The sequence below is a fragment of the Canis lupus genome, chromosome 12 (assembly GCF_003254725.2).
Source record: "Canis lupus dingo isolate Sandy chromosome 12, ASM325472v2, whole genome shotgun sequence".
Lineage (NCBI taxonomy): Eukaryota > Metazoa > Chordata > Mammalia > Carnivora > Canidae > Canis > Canis lupus.
Window position 1 is genome coordinate 8,607,026 of NC_064254.1, and position 25,918 is coordinate 8,632,943.

A 25,918-nucleotide genomic window follows, 5' to 3' on the forward strand; every position below is an offset into this window, starting at 1 on the left:
TGAAAGTGACTGGAAGTTATTCGCAGAACTTAAACATGGGTTTCATTTCACTGTTATATTCGCACAACAATAAATCCTACAGTACTGCCACAAAAGTCAAATTGACGATCGATATAAGCGAGTAACACAGAGGCCATCCCCAACAGCTGTCTTTAGCTCTTCATGGATATACTGAAATCACAGTAAAATGTGGCCATTAGCAAATAACGGAAGAATGTACCCATTTCAAAGGAATGTGAGATTTACATCAAATTAAATTGTATTTCTGGAGTCTGTAATTAAAATGCAGTAATATGCTGTCGGAGTCCATGCCTACAATTTTGTAACTTCTCATAAATATTTCCTGCATGAAGTAGTAGTTGGTGTCCTCTTAGCTAAAATTTTCTTAAACCTCAGAAAACATTCTTTATGTGTAGCTGTTTTAAGTGTGATTGAATGTGCTGGTGTCTGCTCGGTGTTTATTCAAGGGTGTCTTTATGCCTCATAAGCATGCCCCTACATTCGTCCTTTTAAAGGTAAAATTGTATTAAAACATTTCTGAAACTGCCCAAGAACAGATGGCACCATTTAGGCAGATTCATTCAAATTTAAGCGCACATTTTAAACAAATGTGCTCTTGGCACTAGAGCCTATGTCTTTGGAAAAATTTTAGTGATGATTAATCATCTGCATGCAGAGAGCGTTCATATTTTATATCAGTCTATGGCTACAGCTCTGCATTAGGTAGCACAAAGACTGGGAGGAAAATAAGACATAGACCTTGCCCTCAAGAAATCTGTAATCTAGTTCAAGAGCTAAAGACAAAACAAGTGAAATGAGAGTGAATGATGTGCAGTAAAGAAAGTGGTCTGTTCTCAGAATAAGCATCCTGATCCTCTAGGTAACATCTAAGAATGTTAACCATCCCCTCATTCTGGAAGCTCTCTACCCACCCCACCTCTCCTTGGTTTCTAGAATCAGACACTATTCAGGCACCTTTTTTTTTTTTAAGAGTCAGAGAGAGAGAGAGAGAGAGAGAGCTCAAGTGAGTGGGGGAAAGGGCAGAGGGAGAGAGAGCATATTAAGCAGGCTCCACACCCAGCATGGAGTCCAATATGCCCCTTGGTCTCTCAACCCTGAGATCATGACCTGAGCCAAAATCAAGAGTCAGAAGCTTAACTGAACCATCCAGGCGCCCCGTGTTGTGACACTTGCTAACTGCTATCTCCTTTTCCTTTGTTGGATCCTTTTCTCTCTAGTACCTAAAATAATCATGTCCCAAACTGTGATTATCATATTTCTTCCCCTTGGAAAGCTCTTCTCTATAGCTCTGATTATCACTGGATAGGCACTCTAGTGTGATTAAAAGTCGCATACTAATGATCTTAGAATCTGGTATTGGAATACCTGGTTTCAAGTCCTGGTTCCGTCATTTACTAGTGTTTGAATCTTAAGCAAATTTACATAATTTTGGTTTTCATGTCTTGGCAATACTATAACAAGACTTGCTTTGCTGGGGCACCTGGGTGACTCAGTTGGTTAAACATCTGACTCGGTTTCAACTTATGTCATGATCTCAGGATCATGAGATCAAACGCTGTGTTGGGCTCCACACTCAGCATGGATTTGGCTTGAGATTCTCTCCCTCTCCCTCTGCCCCTCTCTCCACTTGTACTTTCTCTAAAACGAATAAATAAAATCTTTTTAAAAATATTTTATTTATTCATGAGAGAGAGAGAGAGACAGACAGACAAAGACAGAGACAGAGACAGAGACAGAGACACAGAGAGAGAAGCAGGCTCCATGCAGGGAGCCCAGTGTCGGACTCGATCCCGGGACTCTAGGATCACGCCCTGGACCTAAGGCAGGCACTCAACCACTGAGGCACCCAGGGATCCCTGAATAAATAAAATCTTAAAGAAAAGACTTGGTTTGCTGCAAAGAGCTATACTGAGTGTTGAAGTGGCCCATGAACCAAAAAAAGATCATATAAATGTCCATCCCTGTTGATATTCACTATATTCAGATGCCTCCCTTACTCTCATTTCCAACCACAATTTCTCTGTACACTAGATTAGAATGTCTATCAGCTTGACTGACAATTGTCTCTAAAATGCCTTGCCAGCATCTTGTACCTAATATCCCCCAAAACTACCTTATCACTTTCCCTCATTCTGTGTCCTACACATAGATACCCAATCCATTCTAATCCTGTTGAATTTACCTCTACTTCTCTCCAAATATCCTTTATCTGTCACTTAGGCATGGCATTCTCTACTTATTAGTGTCCCCATATTTACTCTTGCATCCTCCAATTGTTCTTCACCTTGCAGACAGACAAAAATTAAAATTAAAATTAAACAGAGTAATATTTTTAAGAGATATTTGATTATGTAAATCCTACTTACATCCCTGAATTAAACTATCACACTCCCTAAGACTAAATATCTGTAGTTCCTTCAAGTGTGTCTTAAGCAGGCACTGTGACACTTTGAATTGCACATATTCTTTCTAACATAGCCTAACCACAGCAGAGGACACTGGAATCTGGGCAATCTAAATCTTGTGTTGCCAGTGAGTAGCACTTGAAGTTGCCGTATTTGCTCTACCCTTTTACTCATGCTCTGAAATTTGTTTGGGAAGTGCGCGTGTGCACTTCCACACGCACACAGACACTTTATTTGATGACTGATTTAATTAGAATGCTACAGTATCTTGAGATAATTCTGGAACTGATTTTTTTTTTTGCAACTTTGTGCTATCTACAAATGAGAATATCCTCATCCAAACAATTTGTAGGACATCTCATAGAGCAGGACAACAACACCACATGAACACTCCTATTCTCTATCCTATTAGGTAACAGTTATGGACATTTTCCAATTGGCTTCAACCCAAGTACTTTCATATTCCTTGAATTTCTCTTTATATCTCCAAGGATATTTTAAGAGACTTTTATTAAATAAATTGGGTTCATTTGACCTATGAATTTTTATGACCTTATCAAAAAAGTGAATGGAATAGTTTATGGTGAATCAATGTTGACTCTTTACTAATTGCTTACTGACAGTTATTTAAGAATCCTTGATCAGATTCTTGTCTTAGGGCTTCGTGTCAAAAATATTAACTTGCCATTTTCCAAATATGTTTTTCTCTTTGTAAAAGTTGAAAATAGATGACTTTCTTTTATGGGGCATAAGTCTAAAAACCCAGGCTCCCTGGGTCCCTTCTAGATTTATCATAATAAGGGCCATTTGAAAGGTTACCTCTCTAACAAAGGCTCTCTACTTCCTTCCTCCTCCCACCCAGACTTTGAGTTCCTTGAGGCTGAGACTATGTCTTATACATCATTGTAACCGTAGCATAATATAACATGCATTCAAAACCACTTATTTAATTCTTAACCTTATTATTTCTAGCTTTCTGGAAACTCTATGGCATGTGCCATAATTTCTAAAAATCTCCATATATCTGGAGACCACATCTGAAAACTCTTTTTTCCCCCCAAACTCTTTAAGTCCACAGAATACAACTTATTTAAGTCTAGAAATTAAATTTGGAAAAGTAAGACCTACTCAAATCTGTCTACCTATCTTGGGCTTCCATTATTTTTTGTGCCTGATTCCAGGGCTCTCGGACTACCCTCTACATCTTCAACTGCCATTTCTCTTACCTAGAATGTTCTTGCTGGTCAAGTATTGTGTAGCATTTCTTACTGGTAAAGTATGCTCCTTTTCTCCTTCTCAAATAAGCCTATTCAAAATTCACTTATCTTCATGAATTCCCTTGGACTATTCTCAATTGGCATTAGCCATTGTGTTCACAGAAAGGACATTTAATGTTTGTGCATATAGTAGATCATTAATATCCAAACTCTGGAAAAAGCCAAAGGATGGATTGTTCCAAATGGATTTTTAAATGTTCACCATTTAAAAAAATGATGACGTCATATGAATAATTTGCTATAGTGGCCAGTGAAGGGCAATGGTGTGATCTATGAGTGTTTTGGTGGCCAGCTCACTTTGTGTGGTATAAAAAGCAGTACACATTATAAAAGGTGACTCAAAAAGATCCTGTCAGATGATGGTGACTTCAAACTCTCTATACAGAAGGAGCTTGAAGCAGCAATATGGCTGAGGCATGGTACTTAAAACTGCTTTTGCAGGGCACTTTTTATAATATAGCATTAAATCAAGAAAACACCACATGCCCAAAGTGAAGACAAAAATTCCTTCTCCTGCCCTCCAAGCCATTTATTGGCTCTGGCTGGGCTACCACTACCAGAAACTACATCATAAGTATAAAAATCTCAAATTTCGTTGAACAAGAATCATTTTCTACAAAACAGGAGATATTGGTAGGCTGAAAAAATTTTTTGAAAAGAAATGGTATAGCTACAAGAATCAGACAGTGTTGATGAACATTCTCAAAAGGCTGTTTATTCATCTTCCCTTTTAAAAAATATTTATTTATTTTAGAGAGAGACAGTGCAAGCAGGGAGAAAGGCAGAGGGAGAGAGAGAATCCTCAAGCAAACTCTCTGCTAAGCACAGAGCCCGACACGGGACTCAATCCTGGGACTCTGAGATTATGACCTGAACTGAAATCAAGAGTTGGACAGTTAACTGACTAAGCCTCTCAGGGTTTCTAGAGATGCACAACAACTAATCTTGATGCTCTAAGATTTCATTACATATATTCGTTAGTTGTTGTTACACACATTCTTTTTGGCAGATCAATAAGGATCCTCTGTGAATTAAAATTTTCACTTTTTTTTCATTGTTTCATGATAGGGTTGGTGTGTGTGTGTGTGTGTGTGTGTGCGTGTGTAGCCATTTTTAAGGGTGAACAATTTGATTTTAGGGGCAAGAATTGATAAGTAAAATACCATGTTGTGTTTATATAATATACTATTATGCTTTTGGTAAAAAAAATTTTTTTCTTTTAGTTAATATCATGTTTTTAAATCAATTAAAAAATGGTTATAGATAATATGGCCTACAGAGTTCAAATAATCTCTTTAAATTGCATGTAACATTATTTCTAGGATCCTTTGAATGATTCTTTATTTCTTATAAGCTTATATTCCATTCCTATGTAACAAAATCTTTTTTTTTTTTCAACAACTCTTCTATTTTGATGTGAAACAGCTCAACAGGCATTTCCACTATACTTTAATTTTTTTTTTCCACTATACTTTAGAATAGGCCAGGTGAAGAAAATCTCTTAGACTGAACAGAGTATATAATATATACACTTGAGATTCTTTAAAGCACACCAACTAAAGAAAAAAGAGCACCGCAGAATCCAAAATTCAGATTTCCACTCCAATTCTCCTTGTTTGATAACACTTTCTAGCCAGATAGCCTAACTAATCTGTTCCTCTGGTCGTTTATTCTATCTGAATTGAAGACTAAAAATACTGACTTCTATGTGTTTTCTAGGTTACCTCAGCCTTTCAGGTTAAAACTCACTCTTAATTAAAGATTCCCTAGCCCTTCTACACTTGGTTAAATGATTCTTCCCATAGCAAACAGGTCAGATTAGAAGGCCCACTACATCCTTGATGTACACTAATTCAGCCTGGAAGTGAGGCCTGACCAAACCTAGTGGTATAGCACATGACACTTCCCTGATCTTCCCTGGGGCTGTTTTAGATCATTAGTGACTAGCAGCAAAATATGCCCAATTAGAGAAACTTCTGTTGGAATTAATGATCCTAAATAGCTTCTTTTTTTTTTCCTGATTTTTCTCTATATACGATACATGGCTTTTAGAAAAGTAGTCAATATCATTTTTCCTAGTTGCAGGATTTCTAGACCTGGCATATTATCAAAGTAGTTTTGTAAAAGAGAAAAATAAATTAGCCACACAAATTTTGTATAAAATTTAAAAGCAAGCTTTGGAACAACCTGGAACATATAATAAGAATATTCTAGCAAATATTATTTACCTTTCTGATAATAATAGCTTATTATATTTGATTATATATACCTCCTAACAAGTCTGGGATCAATTTGAAAGATTTTTTTTTTAACTTTCACATCCTCAAAGATTTATTAGATGACTTAATTTTAGGAAAACTAAATGTTAGAATTAGGGATGGCTCTTCTTCTGCTAGATGTCAGAGTTCAGAAGATTGCCTCCTGATGGGTCATTACTGTAGGATTTGACAAATGAAAATCAAGCACATTTATATAAAAAGCCAAGTATGCTAAAATTGGCACATATGCAAACTGAGAAGGAATTTTACCCATATCTTAAATCAGAGTTCCGTCCGACTATCATCTCTATTTATCATTCTTGAACAAGACTTCATCACATCATCACCAGAGCAAAGGTTTGCTCTCTGAACAATGGAAATTATGATTCCAAATGTTCTCCCCCCTTTTTTTACTTGACTACAAGAAGCATCATAGCTAAATTTATTCCTTGATGGCAATAAGTAACTCATCCCTGTTATCTAGCACACTTTGCACCTTTTAAAATGAATTTAACCCCCCCCCCCCTTTCCTTTTAAAATTCAGTCTGGTTTAATAATTTCCATGTGTGACCCTATACATAACCGGAACCACAATATTATAGGGCCAAAAAGTCTAATGATCTTCTCAAGAGTTGACAGCAGTTCAGTAGATTTGTCTTTAGGGAAAACCTATTTTATACACACTCCAGAGCTCAAGATTGTAGGTAAGCTGAAAATAGCTTTTGCTCGCTTGTGTACAGGCAATAAGATCGGTACTGATAACATGCCAAGCAGAACTCAGATATAAATTTGTATTATTTTATTCTTAGAAAAGGAGTTTATCCTGTCAGATTGACTGTGATAACTCTCAATGCAACGTTTGAGGTCAGACATCAAATCAGTAACAGACATGAATTTGAGGACCATGTCACTCAGGGGAAGGAAGAACTCTAGAAGCACAGAAGGCAACTGCTAGATACACTGTTTCACTCTGTTGTATGGTCCAATATTCTCTCCACATTTTGAAGATTCCACAGTTCTCTCTATGGCCATGAAGATCTCTTGCTGTTACAACTGGCAAGACTCCAAAGGGCATACCCAAAACATGATCAAATTACATGCTGAAGATTTTTGGTGGCTGTTAAGACCCCTGTCCCCTTCCTCCTAGCTTGAACCAATATAAGGATTGGATGCAAAAGTCAGCCTGCCAAAAAATTACAAAAATGTATCAGCAAGAAATGCTAAAAGAATAGCTTCTGTGCTTAAAATGACAGCCAAAATGGACTTTCTGCCAGTTCCTGCATGTGTATTCCTGATTTGTAAGATAAGCCAAAACAATCTGAGTTATTATCTCAGCTTCTTATAGGAATACTTTTACTCAGGGACTAATCCTACGCCTCTCTGCTGTCTGATTCATCTCTTCTCTCCCCTCTCTTTTTTTTGTTTCTGTACAGAGAGATGCTGAGTCCTAAGAGCAGCATCTTCCCAAGATCCTTTTTTGCTCTCATTCACCTGGGGAAGTCAGGGAGGGAGAGAAATCCTCCAGCTTCTCCCCTTGCTCACACCCTCCCATCTCCTGCCACTGCCTCTGCTGCCTGAGACCTGCCTACAGAGAGCAGCAGCTCCCAGGGCTTGCTCATTGCTCTTTGTAGGTGGTAACTTCTCTCATTTTCTGCATCCTTATCTCTCCATGTTTCTTCCTCTTTTTTTCCTCCTCCCCGTCCTCAGCTGCCTCCTCCTCTTCTTCCTCCTTCTTTTTTGCTTCTATTGGCACTTTCATCTTTACAATGGCTTTCTTTTCCTCTGTCATTTCTTCTCTGAGTTCCCCAAGTTTGCTTTTAATCTTCTTCTCTTGTAATCCCTTTTATATATATTTTTTTAAGCACGGATTACATATTTAAGACAAGGAAGTACATTTCCTCTGCTCCCTGATGTAATCAGTCTTCAAATATATGTTTCTTAGTTACCCTCCACCCTATTCCCTTTACATGGATAAGTCTTAGCTGTTTTCTTTCTGATAATTTTACCTCTGAACACATCCATCTTTTTCCTAAAGAATAGTCTGAGGGTTGGGTGACTTTGTGCCCTGAATACTTTTACTTTATATCTGTTATGTTCTGGGCCTGAAGAGCATATACCTTCCTCAATTTTTTTTTGCACAAACAGGCCTGGGATAATATAACCCTGTAAGTCACAAACTCCTTGAACTGCATTCATTAAACACCATCTTTCTGGCCATGAGCCAAGACCATTGACCATAAAAATGACCCGTCTTTCAGGTTTCTTCTTTGGATCTACCTTTCATGGAGTAGAATGAATATCTATCTAATACTGTCCCCCTCCCCCATACTTGCCTGTGTTCTTAGATCTCATCACTGTAACCAAAAGATCATTGGATTTGCATTTGAGAATTGTGATCCTTTCTTTAAGGGGAAACTGTATCCTGCCTGAGGTTGGAGGGTAAATGTGCTGGCTCTCAGCACCCTCCCTCACCATAATTCAAATTTCATAATATTTGGCAGCTTTTCTTATGGTTTGAGGTTATGGCTATTTCCTTGTTTCACTGAAGATGGCTTTTTGTCCTCTGTTTTTTATATTTTGTTGCTGTTGTTGCGGAATTTCAGTAACAGAGTAAAAATTATTTTCTTCTGCTATGTTTAATCAGAAATGAGAATTTGAAAGATCAGTAGAACTCTGGAGCTAAACTTTTACAGTCAAAAAAATTATGTTTCTCTCATCATGTATACAGAATATGTGCATTTTAACTTTCTGATAATGGCTGTAGCAGATCAGTTCATTTATTTTAATAAATAAATGTCTCACAGTTTGTGCAATACTACTAATCAGGCTAAATGAGAGCAGAATGCAAACTATATGTTATGTATATATATGTTATAACACAGCACTATTTTTAAGAAACTATATATCTCATATATAAAATATGAAAAAGAGAAAGAAATGCCTGACATTTGGTAAGTGCTAAAACTTGAAGTTTCCTTCCATAAGAGAAGAGGTTAGAATTGTCAACACATCTGCTGAGGTTTCTGCTTGCCTATGGAGACTTACTAATAAGGGACATTATTCTTATAATAAGAGCAGGACCAAAATGTATTTTGCATGCTGTGTTTTTTGCTCTTCCTACCCTCACAAATCTTGGAATAAACTTGCTAATTATATACAATTAATATATCTTTCAAACAAAAATCTTCTGTGGGGACATCTTAGTTAGTGTCCTTCTAATGGTTTTGCAGAATAGGATCCCTGGGTGGCTCAGTGGTTTGGTGCCTGCCTTTGGCTCAGAGCACAATCCTGGAGTCCTGGGATCAAGTCCCGCGTTGCGCTCCTGGGGTGGAGCCTGCTTCTCCCTCTGCCTGTGTCTCTGCCTCTCTCTCTATGTCTATCATGAATGAATGAATGAATAAATGAATGAATGAATAAATAAATAAATACCTTTTTTTAAAAAAAGGATCCTGGAATGCTAATTGCAACGTAAATCGTCATTTCCCACACATACCACACAAGATCAAGGCTTAGAGTGTTGTTAACAAACACAATCACACAGTAAAACTGCTCTTTCTTTCCTGTGCTGTACTCATATTATTAGATCACATATCCAGCACCAGTTGTTCCTATGACTGGCATAAAACTACCAACTCCACCCACACCCTGTCTCCTAGCTGGCTTTGCACTCCCACAGGGTCATACGGTCACTCCACAAGTTTGATAATGTGCAAAGTCTGAGAAATTACAAAACACATCAGCGTAATTCAGATAAATCTACTGTTTTTATTTCAAGCAAAGAATTAGGTGGAAAGACCTCTAATAGCTTCTGGCAAAATAATTTATATATCCCATAAACATTGTTGATAGGCTGATTATTTGGAAAGTAATCTCTTCCAAAAGGTCTGGAGTATCACAAATTTTAAAATGTCAAAGTTGTCTGGGATGTACTCTGTCTGTACTCACCAACAGGCACGGTGTACCCATAAAACCACTCTCAATTCTGGGCCTGAGATTGTAGGTCTTATCCCCTAAAATCACCAAACTTCCTCTCCCCATCAATGCCACAAATAATTAATGAATGACGGACCAATTAGTTGACGGGGTGCTGAGAGAACAGAGTTGAACAGGACAACAGCCTTATCTTTAAATAATTGTTAGCTGAAATCTTTAAGGTCTTTCCAAATGTCATTTAATTTAATTCTTACTATAACCCTGGAAAGTAGGTATCATTGTGCCTATTGCACAGGTTAGGAACTACGGTTCATATTGGGTCAGTGACTTGCCCAAGGACATATACCTGTCAAGGTGGAGCCAGGAGAGGAATAGGAGGTCATCCCCAAAGCTCTTGCTCTTCACCACTGCCTGGTGGGAATGCACAGTGATAGTAAAGAAGCCAAAGAATGGACACCAACACTGACTGGAAGAACTTACTTGATGATTTGTTCAGGGAAGGAAGGGAAAGAAAGCAAACCACCTACCAATGGGATCCTGGACTTCCCCAATGTTGGCACAAAGTGTTCTCTTCTCACCAAAGGTCCCCTCAAGCAGTGTTATAACCAATGCTGTATACTAGATATACCATATCATTCCTCCTGAATTCATCAAGGTCAAGGGCTACCCCAGGTATCAATCATATAAGAAATTATATTCTAGGTTATCTGGATACTGGATTAGTTTTCCAGGGCCACCATAATGAAGTACAACACACCAGGGGCTTAAACAATGGAAATTTATCATCTCATGGTTCTTAAGGTTAGAAGTACAAAATGGAGGTGTTTACAGGGTTTTTTCTTCCCTCTGAGGGCTGTGAAGGAAGGATCTGTTCCAGGTCTCTCTCCTTGCTGATAGATGAGAATTTTTGCACTCACATGGCATTTTCCCTTTTTAGTATATGTCTCCAAATTTCCCCATTTTATAAGGACACCAGTCATATAGAGTTAAGGCTCATCCTAATAACCTCATTTTAACTCAAAGACCTCTATAAAGACCCCACCTCTCAATAAGGTCACATTCTGAGGTACTGGGGGTTAGGACTTCACCATATGAATGAAGAGGAGGGAGAAGGATATACTTTAACTCATAATAGACACCACTATGAAGTTTTGGTAGAAGACATCCCAGATACTATTCTCTTCTGCAAAGAGCTTATAAAAGAGGCTTGTATTAGTCTAATGATTCAGCCTGAGAAAGATTACAACTCTTAAGATGAATATTTAATGACATTTTTAATGGAAGCTACTTCTAGAGGGAGGATTCAAAATGAATTCTGATTTTGTTAATTCGGGATACCCTTTTTCAAGATTCAGGTAAAATCCCCATGCCCCAGAAATCTCTGATAAGATCCACTCCATCCTGATAATGATCATCCCTTTCCATGTCCCAGATCAAAACGTGAACATGGGGTGGATGCTACTGGGCATCAAATTTCAATTCAAAGAAACAAAGTGCTTTCTAATACGTAGAATTATTCATCAATGAGCTATTGCATGTCTAAGGATGGCAACTAAGGCAGAAACCATAAAATAAAAAGACCCACTTTGCTTTGGTAAAAAAAAAAAAAGAAAGAAAAACCAAAAAGAAAATTTATAAAATTTAAAAATATTTACTAAATATATGACAAAGGAAAAAAGTTATTATCTTTAATGTCCATTCATTCAATGATTATTTACTGATCCCATATTATATGTTGGGTTCTGTTTCTCAATATGGTGGATGTGAACAAGACCAAGTCCCAGCCCTCATGAAGTCAACAAATCAACCAGACCTACCCTAATACTCCAAGAGAAAAATAATTAGAAGACATAAAGACATAAACAAAAACAGAAATGCAAATGGTAAATAAAATGGTAAGTAAAATAAAAAGTTAGTATCCAAAGTAGTAGAATTGATACAACTCAACACCCAAAAAATAATCCAATTAAAAAACAGGCAGAAGACATGAACAGAAATTTTCCCAAAGAAGATATACAGATGGCTAAAAGACACATGAAAAGATGTTCATGATCACTTATCATCAGGGAAATCCAAATCAAAACTACAAAGAGAATTTTGGTTCTGTACCATTTTTTCTTTTGGGAACTATACTTATTTGCATATTAGACTTATTCATTTTAACTCCTATCTCTTTTAGAGATAAAAAATTTAAAGAGATAAGGGCTGACAATTTTTTTAAAATTTTATTTATTCATTCATGACAGATACAGAGAGAGAGAGAGAAAGGAGAGAGAGAGAGAGAGAGAGAGAGAGAGAGGCAGAGACACAGGCAGAGGGAGAAGCAGGCTCCATGCAGGGAGCCCGACGTGGGACTCGATCCCCAGTCTCCTGGATCACACCCTGGGCTGAAGGCAGTGCTAAACCGCTGGGCCACTGGGGCTGCCCTGGCTGAGAATTTTCTAAAAGTAATGAAAGACTAGACTCTAGAAAAGCAGAAAGTATAATGCATACCTCTGAGCAGAAAAGCAAATTTGAAAAATGAAACCACACCTAGACACACTAAGAAGCTCAAAAAGTAGCTGGAGAGAAATGACAGATTATTCGCAATTGTGAAATTATAACAAACTTAACATCAATGGAAATCAGAAAATAGTGATCTACTATCTTGAAAGTGCAGAGAGGAAATAATTGTCAACTTAGAATGGTCAATCTAGCAAAACTGATTTTAAGAAAGAAGGCAAATAAGGACATTGCAGATATGCAAAAATTGGAGAATTTACCAATAGTTCTTATCTAAAGAGTTTCTAAAAAGTATACTGCAGATAGAAAGAAAATGATCCCAGGGGGAGCCAAGAAATACTAAGGAATGGTAAACAAAGAAATAGTGACTGTGAAGGTAAATCTAAACAAGCCATGTCTATATAAAATAATAATAATGTCTACTCATGTGAGTTTTTTCCAAGGGTACACTGAAAGACTGGACAACAATGACATGTAAAGTGACTGAGTAAATAATTGAGTTAAAATGTAAAAACAAAACAAAATAAAACTACAATGACATATCACCTCCTACCTGTCAGGAGGAGGCTAAAATCAAAAGCACAAGAAACAAGTGTTCATGAGAATGTGGAGAAAAGGAACCCTCATGCACTGTTGGTGGAATTGCAAACTGGTGCAGGTACCATGGTAAACAGTATGGAGATTCCTCAAAAAGTTAATAGAATTGCCATATAATCCAGTAATTGCACTATTGGGTATTTACCAAAAAAATACAAAAATACTAGTTCAAAGGGATACATGCACCCCTATGTTTTATAGCAGCATTATGTACAATAATCAAATTATGGAAGCAGCCCAAGTGTCCAACAATATCTGAATGGTTAAAGAAAATGTGGCATATACAAACAATGGAATATTACTCAGCTATAAAAAAAGAATGGAATCTTGCCATTTGCAACAACATGGATGGAGCTAAAGAATATAATGCTAAAAATGAAATAAGTCAGAGAAAGACAAATATCATATGATTTCTCTCATATGTGGAATTTAAGAAACAAATGACAAAGGGAAGAAAGAGAGAAAAAGAGAGAGAGAGAGAGAGAGAGAGAAACCAAGAAACAGACTCTTAACTATAGAAAACAAACCGATAGTTACCAAAGGGAAAGGGTGAGTGTTTGGGTGAAACAGGTGATGGGGATTAAGGAATGCACTTGTGATGAGCACTGGGTGATGTATAGAAATGTTGAAACTACATTGTACACCTGAAACTATTATAACACTCTGTCAACTATGCTGAAATTAAAATTAAATTAAATTTTAAAATTTTAGATTTGCAGGTTTTGCATTCATTAAGCATTTCTGTAAGTACTTACTGTATGCCAAGCACTGGTCAAGGTACTAGGGACTCAAAGATGAAGAAAATATAGAAAGATCTTGGCCCTGAAGGAGCTTAATCCAGTTGGCGGCAGGAGGGGTGGGGGAGAGAAATGTATTTTTTTAAAATAGAGTTTTGTATGTGTTCTAGCAAAAAGAAATAAAATAAAATGCTAAAATGCATATTCCTGGGCTCCGTTGCAGAGATTCTGAATCCATTGATCAGAAATGGGATCCAAGAAACGGTTTCTTGACTACCACAAGGTATTCTAATGCAGGTTATCCTCGGGTCACACTTGGGCACAGAATGCTTTAGACTATAGGTGCGACTGAGCCAATGGTTCCAGTCCAAAAGGACTGTGCAGGGCTTAACCGTCAAAGGCAGAATGTCTTGATCAATTAGATTTGATTAATTGACAGAAACACTTCAGTGGTAAAATAGAAAAGTATCAAGTCATACTTGCTACTGGTGCGCTTTGACACTAGGTCACACACAGTTCAGCTTGTACAGTTTATCCTCTGGCACAACAATTCAACTGTTTAAAAAACTCACCCTAAGGACATAATCAGGTTTTATTCAAAACATTAGTAGGATTACAGAAATTATTTATGAGTTCTGAATAAATAAGAAGAGGACGAAGCTACTCTTAATTACTTTTCCTTAGAATGCTGGCTGTGAATAGAGAACACTAAAGGAAAGAGCCCTCTACTTTGTGTCCCACAGATTCAGACTCTGTTTTGCAAATGTTTTCTGGTTACCATGGCAACTTCTGGACGTCTCTGTGTAAATGGGAAATTGGGAACCTCATTTTTAAAAAAAATGATTAGTGTGTTCTTTTTATCCTGGTAAGCTCATTCTGTGCTGACAAATTACATTCTGACAGCTAGGTTGTAATCTAAAACATACTTTTTTAGAGGCTCTGAATAATAAAGTATTTCCAGGGATTGATAGTTAGTCTTCATTTATATTTTTATGTATTTGCTTTCAATGAATTCAAGAGATAAATGGAAGCCCTAAATACTTGCTATATTTTTAAATAACTCAGAAATATATCCTCTCTTGAAAAAAAAGCGACGTAGTTCAATTTGATTATTGTGTACTTGTGAGAGGTAATAAAAGGCAAGAGCATAAGCTTCTAAATCAGTCAGACTTGAGGCTGTACCCTGGCTTTGCCACTTGCCAGTGTGTGTGACCTGGGGCGAGTAGCCTGATTCTTTGAGCCTCAGTTTCCATCTGTAAAAGAAGAATCAAAAATTGTATATACATATAGAAAGTGTAGAAAGTGTCCACAGAAGTGTCAAGTCTATTGATCAGGTTCTCAATATAACAGAGTAACTATTATTACCAAAGAAAAAAATAAAAAGCAAACAGAAAAACATCTAAAACCTATCAGACTTAGTTTAGAAGAAATCAGCCTTATACAGAAAAAATGAATAAATAAAAAATAAAGCACAACTAGCATTATTAGGCTTGAACTTTGTCAGGTTTTAGCTATTTATGATACTATTATTAGACACTCAGCAGTAATAGGAAAAGACTGTTGGAATTCTGTAAGGTGGTGGAACATGACAGATACTCTGGCACAACGATGTCTGAAGTCCTCAAAACTTCAGAAAACAATAGTCTGAAAATATGCAGTCAGCTAAAGTCAATGCGTAACTTGGAAATATCAAATAGCCAAGCTTTTAAGCTAATAGAGGTCATGGTGAACCAGGGCCAGGGGCCCTCCATAACCCATTCAAGATGAGGGAATATAATTGTGAGGGGGAGGCCTTGGTTTCTGTAGGGATGAGTCACCTCTGGAGGAAAGTTAGCATTGTGGCAGGAACAGGCTTCTCTACCTGTTTTCTAATAGCATTTATGAATTTACTTTTCTCTCTTTCATAGTCTCTTGGTGGCCAGGACTCAGGAGTATCCTATATCTCTAGGTTTGCTCTTTATTTTTATTTGTTTAAAGATTTTATGTATTTATTTATGAGAGAGAGAGAGAGAGAGAGAGAGAGAGAGAAAGGCAGAGACACAGGCAGAGGGAGAAGTAGGCTCCATGCCGGGAACCCGACGTGGGACTGGATCCCGGGACTCCAGGATCACGCCCTGGGCTGAAGGCGGTGCTAAACTGCTGAGCCACTCAGGCTACCCAGGTTTGCTCTTTATTAAACTGTGTATGGAGAATTAGGATTTTCTGTAGGCATTCTAAATCTTTTGTCATTATAGTCTCTAATTCTGCATCTGCTTCTACTTTTTTAATCTTCAATTATCATGACAGATAAGAGCATTATGGATGATCACATGGGCAATTAATGCTGAAGCAAAACACAAATGTAAAACATTGGGAAGTAAAAGATATTTTGAAATTAAAAACTTCATAAAATTTGCTTTATTTATTTATTTTTTTGTAATAATAAATTTATTTTTTATTGGTGTTCAATTTGCCAACATACAGAATAACACTCAGTGCTCATCCTGTCAAGTGCCCTTTAAATGAAAATAATAATTTCAAGGTTCTTAAATCCATGTTATATGTGGCACATAAGCTCAACCTATATAAGTTAGTCTACTGAAAATCATTCATGCAGAACTGGTAAAAAACAAAAATAAAAACAAAAACAAAAACAAAAACAAAACAGCAAAACTAAGGACCCAGAACAATAACATATGTCAGCACTATGCTTTCACTATCTGAATTTGGTTTCCATTTATTCATCTTATATCTTAGGCAGTACATTTTGGAGAGTAGAAATGGACAGGAAGAAAAAGTCAGTTGATAGATATTTTCTCAGACTACTTATCTTCCCAGCTTACTATCTTCACCTACTGCTTATTATCAGATATAAGGTAAAACACAGAACTCAGGGAACATGGTTTAAAAAGGAAAGTGCCAAAAATATACAATGGGGAAAAGACAGTCTCTTCAATAAATAGTGCTGGGGAAAGTGGACAGCTAGATGCAAAAGAATGAAACTGGACCACTTTTTTACACCATAAACAAAAATAAACTCAAAATGGATTATAGACCTAAATGTGAGACCTGAAACCATAAAACTCCTAAAAGAAAACACAGGCAGTAATCTCTTGGACATTGCCCTTAGCAACATATTTATGGATATGTCTGCTCAGGCAAGAGAAACAAAAGCAAAAATAAGCTATTTGGACTACACCAAAATAAAAAGCTTTTGCACAGCAAAAGAAACCACCAACAAAACAAAAAGGCAACCTAGTGAATGAGAAAATATATTTGCAAATGATAAATCTGATAAGAGGTTAATATCCAAAATAGACAAAGAACTGATAAAACTCAACATCCAAAAAACAAATAACTCAATTAAAAAATGGGCAGAAGACATGAACAGACATTTCTCCAAAGAAGACATACGGATGGCCAACAGACACATGAAAAGATGTTCATCATCACTTACTGTTAGGGAAATCCAAATCAAAACTACAATAAGGGGATCCCTGGGTGGCTCAGTGGTTTAGCACCTGCCTTCGGCCCAGGGCATGATCCTGGGATCACGGGATCGAGTCCTGCATTGGGCTCCCTGCGTGGAGCCTGCTTCTCCCTCTGCTTGTGTCTCTGCCTCTCTCTCTCTCTCTCTCTCTGTGTCTCTCATGAATAAATAAATAAAATTTTTAAAAAACCCCCACACACAAGACAAAACTACAATGAGATATTATCTCCCACCTGTCAGAATGGCTAGTATCAAAAAGACAAGAAATAACAGGTATGGGAGAGAATATGGAGAAAAGGGAAACTTTGTCTCTATTGATGGGAATGTAAAATAGTACATCCACTGTGGGAAACAATATGGAGGCCCCTCAGAAAATTAAAAACAGAACTACCATAGTATCAAGTAATTCTACTACTATTTACCCAAAGAACACAAAAACACTAATTCAAAAAGATATAGGCACCCCTATGTTTATTGAAGCATTATTTATAATAGACAAGATATGGAAGCAACTCAAATGTCCATCAGTAGATGAATGGATAAAGAAGATGTGGTATAAATAAGCAATGGAATATTACTCAGCCATTAAAAAGAATGAGATCTTGCCACTTGCAACAACAGGGATAGACCTAGAGGGTATCACGATATGTGAAATAAGTCATACAGAGAAAGACAAATACTATGTGATCTCACTTATATGTGGAACCTAAAAAACAAAACAAACAAACAAAACCAAACAGACTCTTAAATATAAATAACAAACTGGCAGTTGCCAGAGGGGAGGTAGATGAGGGATGGGCAAAATGGATAAGGGGATTAAGAGGTACAAACCTCCAGTTATATAGTCAATAATACTGTAGTAACATTGCAAGGTGCCACTGGTGACCACACTTCTCGTGGCAAGTATTGAATAATGTATAGACTTGTCAAATCAGTACACCTGAAACTAATACAACATCGTATGTTAATTATACTTCAATTAAAAAAAAGCAAAATGTAAGTGCCAGTGATAACAGTATGCTGTTCATTTGGGCAACTGTTCCCACAATACTCTCCCCACCACCATTTCTTTATTGCAATATCACTGGGTGACAGCCTCACTGGGTGAGAGCTTTGTGACTCTCCATCTCCAATCAGTAACTGTTTGGGGTCAGGGCCTCTGACATGCTTAGTCAGTCCTGGCTCCTGTCTAGGGTACCGAGGTGAAATACAGGCCCAGTTAGGTCCAAATGTTAGATTAACAATAAATAAGTTTTAGTATAAATACATCCCAAATATTGCACTGGGGCATATTTATACTACACACCATGGCAGTATTTGTGGATCTGCCAACAACAGCTGCAAATACATACAGCACTTCTCATGTTCCATGTATTGTTCTAAATGCCTTATACATATTAATTCCCTAAATACATGAAAATATATGGATATGAAAACATATGCCAATATACGGATGATATGAGGCTAGGAATAATGAATTGTATATTTTTAAAATTTGAAATTGTGCAAAAACTTCTATAATTAAGGCATTTTTAAGGCATTTCTATAATTAAGTTTTTATTGATTATCTGCAAACTACTACTCAAAAATATAAAAGTTAAGAGCCTAGACTTCAGTCCCTGCTCATTAACTAAGCTGAATGACTTTGCAAAAGTCTCAATTCTCTGTATCTAGTTTTTCTTATCTGTAACAGAAGATTTGGATGAGATTATTTTTAAGGTTGTGAGGTCCCTAAAATTCTATCATATCTTATAATATGGAAAAGCAGCTTGCAGAGAAAAGTTTATTACCTCTGCAATCATTCTGTTGGTGTCTCCTAAGAAAAGTAGATTCAGAGCTTCTTCTTCTGTGGCTGCCTGATGGAGAGACAGGTTTTTCAGGTGAATGTTCTGATCAGGATCCTCCAGTATTGTCACTTTCCTAGGGAAATGGGGAGCAACAAAACAAGGTACTTTGAGAATAAACAGGACTTGAAGTTTTATAGATTTATTTTTAAAAAGCTGTATAGTACTACGTCTTGAACTTATAAAATCAAACAATACACAAGATACTATACAGTACTGGAGTCACATCAAACACTGACATTCCCTTGACAGTACTATTAAATATTTTGGGGGCTGAAAAGTATATCACAAGCTCCTGATTTACAGCCATCTGTCTTTGCAATAATCGGATCACTCAATCATACATATTCTTGCTGAATTAAAAGTACAAATACACAACCTTCTACCTATATATCAGGAAAGTTGTTTTTTTCTCTGTCAAAATTCCGTTTCTTACATAGGTAATACACTAATTCTTCTCTTCTAATTTTTCCCTTTTGTTCAATTTCATATCACTTTCAATTTACATGACCTTTCAAATTGGTTAGCTTATCAATTTAAGCATGCTGGAAATTGAAGTATCTGTCATCCCTCCAGCAGCTATTACCTTGTCTAGTTTTCTTATCAAGGCGAGTTTTAAAATTCTCAAGAAGTCTTATAATAAAGGTCTAGTTTGTCATTATTATTATTTATTTATTTATTTTTTGCAACATATCTTTTCCTTCCATTACAATCTTACGGTCAAAGCTTTAGGTCTGGAATTACATTCATCTATTACAACTGCCTTCATGGGACGCCGACATCACTTCCTCCCCAAGTGAATCTTAACCCTGTTTCCAGAGTTGTTTCGTCAATACTCTCCTTGGAGTCCTTTTAGGACTTTTTGCAACTGAATACAATGTGAACTCCTTATACTCTGCTTCAAAGGCCCACAGATTCAAGCAATAACATTACTAGAGAGAGTTCCCTTCTGCCTCTCGAGTTTTGCCTCCTTGATAGTCTTAAGAATTGTTAAGGAAAGAAAACCTTATAATTCGCTAGTATTGCCAAAAAGTACCTCTGCGTATCTGCACTTGCTTAAGGTATTTGGAATTGATGATAATAAGTGAAGGCTGGCATCATCATCTAGTATTACTTTTCCTTTAAAAGTATAAGTGGCAAATCGACGTATCACTTGTCTATAAAAACACATTTAGAATGCCTTAAAAATAAAGATTTTGCAAATATCATTACTTTTCATCCTTCCCTTTGGTAAGGAGGTTATCTGGGCTTTCATATGTAATTTGTGGGTACTTCAGATACTAATTGCCAGAAGAAAATGTAGCTCTACCAGCACATCTGTGACCAATATGTAATAATGTACTCCTTTGCCAAGTTTTGGACTCCTTTTTGTCTCCTTCAACAATACCAACTAAGATGGAAAAAGATCTCTTCCCTTAATGAAAACAAGTGTATTTTATTTATTTTTCAACAAGACTCATAAGTGAGCTTATTAAAAATGCTTAAGAGTTGAAAAATGCTTGGAAAACACGAAGGCATTTTTTAACTAAAATGGATGAACTGTGTTCTATTTTTAGGAACCCTCTTTATTACTTAAACTTTATATCCACCCTGATCTTCTAAAGTGCTCAAGAAGGTTTAGCTAAATTAAATCACTAGGGACACAAGTCAGAAATTCTTCCTAAATCCACAGATTCTAGATGTAAGGAACTAAGTAATACTGGAAGGAAGATAAAAACATGAAACAAGTGATGAGATGGTATATTAAAAGTGAAAATAGAAGAGAGGTCTTTTTCAACACGAAGATAAAAAACAAGTTCTCCAACTCTGAGGCAAAGTCATCCATGATACATGTTGAATGACCAAGCCAGAGAGAGCAAACTCAGAAGAGGAGGAAGGTGGGGGAGCAGGAAATGATTCAAAGAAGAGAATGCTCATGCTCTTTGGATATCCAAAGTATGCCAGGCACCAGCACTGTTCCATTTAATCCAGTTGTTCTCACCTTGGCTGCACACCAGAACAACCTGTGGAATAAAAAGCAAGCCACAAAACGCTGGCACCAGGTTCCATCCTAAGAGATTTTGGTTTGATTGTCCTGGAGACCTGGTCAGTATCAGAATTCATAAGAGCTCCAAGTCATTCTAATGTATAGTCAAGGCTTTTAGTGAAAGCCATTGGCTCCATCTTTTAAAATCCTGCAAGGTAGATATACATGGGGGGTTAGGTTTCTGGTTTTTTTATATTTACTTTCCTCACAGTTCTACCCCATGCCCAAAGGGGAAAGTTACTCATCCTATTGGTTGCAGGCAGTTACTCTTGAACTAAATCTACCAATAGGCAAGGTCACTGTGAATTTTAAAAAGCTAGTCATTTCATGGGAAATTTCTTGTTTCCCTCCCTGACTTCCCATAAGCTGAAGGGTAAACTAAGGCACCCATCAGCCAACAAATAACTAATGCTCAGCTGGGGATTATTACAATCTATCTAAATATCCATGGGGTTTAAAACACTGCTGAATCAAAAAACCTAAATGCTGGTGGGAACTCAACATACATACATCTCTCGCCATTGCTTCACTGAAATAAGAAAGGCAGAAAACAAGCGAGTTTGGAATTCTGTATGTGTTCGTTTGTTAGCCCAAATGGGTCACTGATTTGGGATTACAGTTGCATAGAATAGTTAGAAGCATAAGGTAGAAAGCATGAAATGTCATCAGAGGCATTTGGCTAAGCTAGTGCTTTCTTCTAAATCATTCAGAACCTTTGATCTCTATTGTGGGTACTTCAGAACTCCCACACTTCTGTATTTCCTTCCAGGTGCTTGCTCAGCTTTATCACTTTGACCAAAATACAATTTGCACATGCTGCCCCTAGTTTTTTGTATAGAACTTTCAGCTATAGAACTTTTCAACTTTTGTGACCCATCACTATGCATCTCTCCGATGCTTTTCTGATATTATGTTTCCCTCACAATTGTCTGATTTCTTGCCCATGGAGGTTTTGAAAAGTAAATAAATAGCATTGTTGGTATCCAATTTAGTTTGGCTTCTTTCATGGCTCTCTCTCCACTTAGGGATCATCTGTGGCCACCCTATAAAAGGCTCTACCTCTAGCATCCTTCTGGAACCTTCTGTGGTGCAACTTTCTCCAGTCAGGGTCTCCCTTGCCAGTTCTTCTGCTCAGATTCTTTCTTGGTTTCTGCCCAATCCCTTGGGCATGAGGCTTTGTACTTTCCTTCATAGCCCTGCCTACCCTCACTGAAAATCCCTTTGCACTAAGCCTGACAGCCAATGCGTCTGCCCCATCCACTCTCATGCCTTTGCTCACAGAAGCTCAGCCTGAGCCATGTCCTGCGTACTAGCTCTTGCCTAGGTAGGCTAATCTGAGAGTGACAATATTTTAAACTTCGCTGCTAGTGGAATGTGTTTTCAAAGGTGGAGGAAATAAGAACCATTAGCAAAAGTTTCTCATCAAGTTGCTTCCTTCCTTGGCCTTTTCTTTCCCTCTCTCTCTCACAAATCAATAGCTATTTCCTGAATCCTTAGACTGCCACTCAATTCTGACTATAATTTTCATGGGCTTGAAGGAGGGCTTTATTAGAGTTTCTTAAATAAACATCCTAATTCCAAGATGGAAACCCCCCAAACTATTTATTTGATTCTTTTTGAAAGGGCCTGTGAATAGTTTTCCCTACAAAATGTTTCTAAAATGTTTAGATTTCAAGCAAAAAGTCACTGATAGCCTTAACTTGGACACCTAAGTGGAAAAGTTCTGCTAAGTATACTCGGCCTGCTTAATGATGGGGAAGAAGCAGGCTTTGTGTTTTCTCTGTAAACAGAGAATCTTTTCCATTTGGCTAAGTAGTTGGAATTTGTAGACTCTTTCTAACTGGCTGGAAGACAGAGAAAGAGCAATAGCCAAGCTCTTGTTCTCAATAATGGAAGCCATCAATGAAGTCTCCCCACACCCTACCTCCACAACATTCCGATACCACCAACTTGCTGAACAGGAACTTTCCAGGAGTTACTGCAATGAATCTGGTTTCTCATTTTCATGTTGTAAACATGTGTTGCCATGGTGCATTCTAAGTTTTTTTTCTCCCTACTTGCAAATGGCCCATGTGCTTGGGCAGGTGATGTGCTGCACAGCAGCACCATGTCCAAGAGGGTGCAATTCACATCATAAGTTTGTGTATTTACTATGAAAAATATCTGTCAAGGGCAGTAAAGCATCTTCTAACAAAACTAGCATATTACAACAGTTTTCCAACAGATGGCAGGGGCGCCTTTTAATAATTCACATGAAGGTGCTATCCAGAATAGAAGTAGCCCTGTCTAGTCAGTTACCTTGATTTAGAGAAATATCAATAGTAGGCAAGCCTCATGAAAATGGAAAGGGGTCCAGTCAGGTTCTTCTAAATAAATGGATATGTTTCACATGTTGTAAACACAATCACACTATTCATTTCAATGGAGAAAATATTCTCTAGTTCAGTGGTTTTCAACCTCTTTTTTTTTTTTTTCCTACTCTAAGACACCTTCTCAGAAGCTCTTTAGGGTAAAGATTTGAAGAAAAGAGGAGACACAATTTTTTAGGAGACATACATTAAGTGAGCCATCCTTCTTGCATGTAAGGAATTTTAAAGGTTGATTTTCTTCATATTGACTAAAAATCTAAAAGATTTCCTCTGTTACATAAATAATTTAAACATATCCCTTGACAAAGCTTTCCAAACCTGCAATATATTTTTATATTGGTCTTAACCTAAACAAAATGGACTAAAAATAATTGATTTTTTCCCATTTATTGAAAATTCTTTCTAGTAACTTGAAAAATATCTTATCTTTATCATTTCATCTAATACTATATCTTTTTACTGATAATGAAGAATATAACCAGTCATGTGACATATTAGAAATTAAGTTATTTAAAAAAAAAAAAAGAAATTAAGTTATTTAATTTCACCTACTAAAAATATCAGTTTCTCTAGCAAATATTTAAGGAATAAATTATATCAATTCTCTATAAACTCTTTTAGAGGAAAGACACAAGAACTATTTCCTAACCGATTTTATGAGGCCAGCATTCCCTAATACATTGCAAGAAAACTATAGGCTACTATTTCTCATTAACACAGTAGCAAAACTCCTCAACGAAATATTAACAAGTCAAATCCAACAAAGTTTAAAAAAAGAATTTATGCCACATCCAAGTGAGATTTACCCCTAGTATACATGGTTGACTTAACATTCAAAACTCAGTTAATGTAACCCATCATACCAAGGCTGAAAAATAAAAATTACATGTTCATATCAATAGGTGCAGAAAAAGTGACGAGATCCACCACCCATTACATGATAAAAACTCTCAGTAAACAAGGAATACAGGGAAGCCTTCTCAACTTAAAAAAGACTACTACCGGGATCCCTGGGTGGCGCAGCGGTTTAGCGCCTGCCTTTGGCCCAGGGTGCGATCCTGGAGACCCGGGATCGAATCCCACGTCGGGCTCCCGGTGCATGGAGCCTGCTTCTCCCTCTGCCTATGTCTCTGTCTCTCTCTCTCCCTCTCTCTCTCTCTCTCTCTCTGTGACTACCATAAATAAATAAAAATTTTTAAAAAAAAGACTACTACCAAAAAGCTACAGCTAACTCAAAGTATTCCCACTAAGATCAGATAGAGGGTAAGGATATCCCTCTTCCCACTGCTTTTCAACATTGTACTGGAAATCCCTGCTAATGCAACACTGCAAGGAAAGGAAATAAAAGGTATACAGATTGAGAAAGAAGACCTAAAACTGTTTCTGTTCCCAGATGACATGATCATCTGTATAGAACACTGAAAGAACTGACAACACAACTCCTAGGAGTAAGAAGCAATTACAGCAACATTGCAGGATACAAGGTTAATATATAAAAGTCAATTGTTTTCTTATATACCAGAAATGGATAAGTACAATTTTGAATTAAAGACACAATACCATTTACATTAGCACCCAAAAAAATGAAATACTTAAGTATAAATCTAACAAAATGCACAGAAGATCTCTATGAGGAAAACTACAAAAATTTTAATGAAAGAAAGCAAGGCACCAAATAAAAGAAGAGATATTCCATGTTCATGGATAGGAAGACTCAATATTGTCCAGATGTCAGTTCTTCCCAACTTGATTTATAGATTCAATGCAATCCCAATAAATTCCTAGTTATTTGTGGATATTGACAAAGTGATTCTACAGTGTATATGGAGGCATCAAGGACTCAAAATTGCATGGTTTTCCAAAAATGAATATTTTACACATCAAATACTATGCTTTCACTGGTACTTCCTTCTTACACTAGTGACTTTGCTAATTTCCAATTATATTCAGCCATATATATTATGTTCCTTCTGGTGTTCCAGACCCACAAATAACCCATCATTTAATGAAATGCCATATTTGACCTAATTCCATATAGTAATTAGAGAGCCATATGTTAAAAAATTTATCTTCTTTAGAGCTACCAACTTTTTTCCCAAAGCAAATATTTTTCCTGTCTTTTTTCAGATATATTTGCTTTCTCATTCAAATTTTGTAGTTGCACCATCAAAATTATGTGGTCAAGTTTTCCACATTAGAAGAAATTATAGGAGTAATTAGATCTAGAGGCCATGGATTTCTAATTGTGGAAAACCATAGAATTTCCTGTCAGAGAAATAGCTTTATACACCTTTAAGATTATGCTATTGCATTTGACGAGTTCTGAGATTATTTACTTTTATTTATTTTAATTTTAACATAAAGTTTACTATTTTCCAACTATAAAAGTCATACATGCTTCTTGTGAAAAAGTTTGAAAATTTTTAAAAAGTAGAAAGAATTTTAAAAAATAAAAATGGAGTCCCACCACAAGGACAATG

At 36.7% G+C, this 25,918-nt stretch overlaps 1 protein-coding gene across 16 annotated transcripts in view; it reads right to left on the reverse strand.

Moving 5' to 3' along the window:
• Positions 1 to 25,918, reverse strand: part of KIF6 (kinesin family member 6) — a 380,576-nt gene that overhangs the window by 258,576 nt on the left and 96,082 nt on the right. For all 16 annotated transcript variants that reach the window (XM_025418669.3, XM_025418662.3, XM_025418671.3 and 13 more), the window contains one exon: positions 18,990 to 19,119. In XM_025418669.3, coding sequence (XP_025274454.3) covers positions 18,990 to 19,119 — 130 coding nt within the window. The remainder of the gene's footprint in view (positions 1 to 18,989; positions 19,120 to 25,918) is intronic.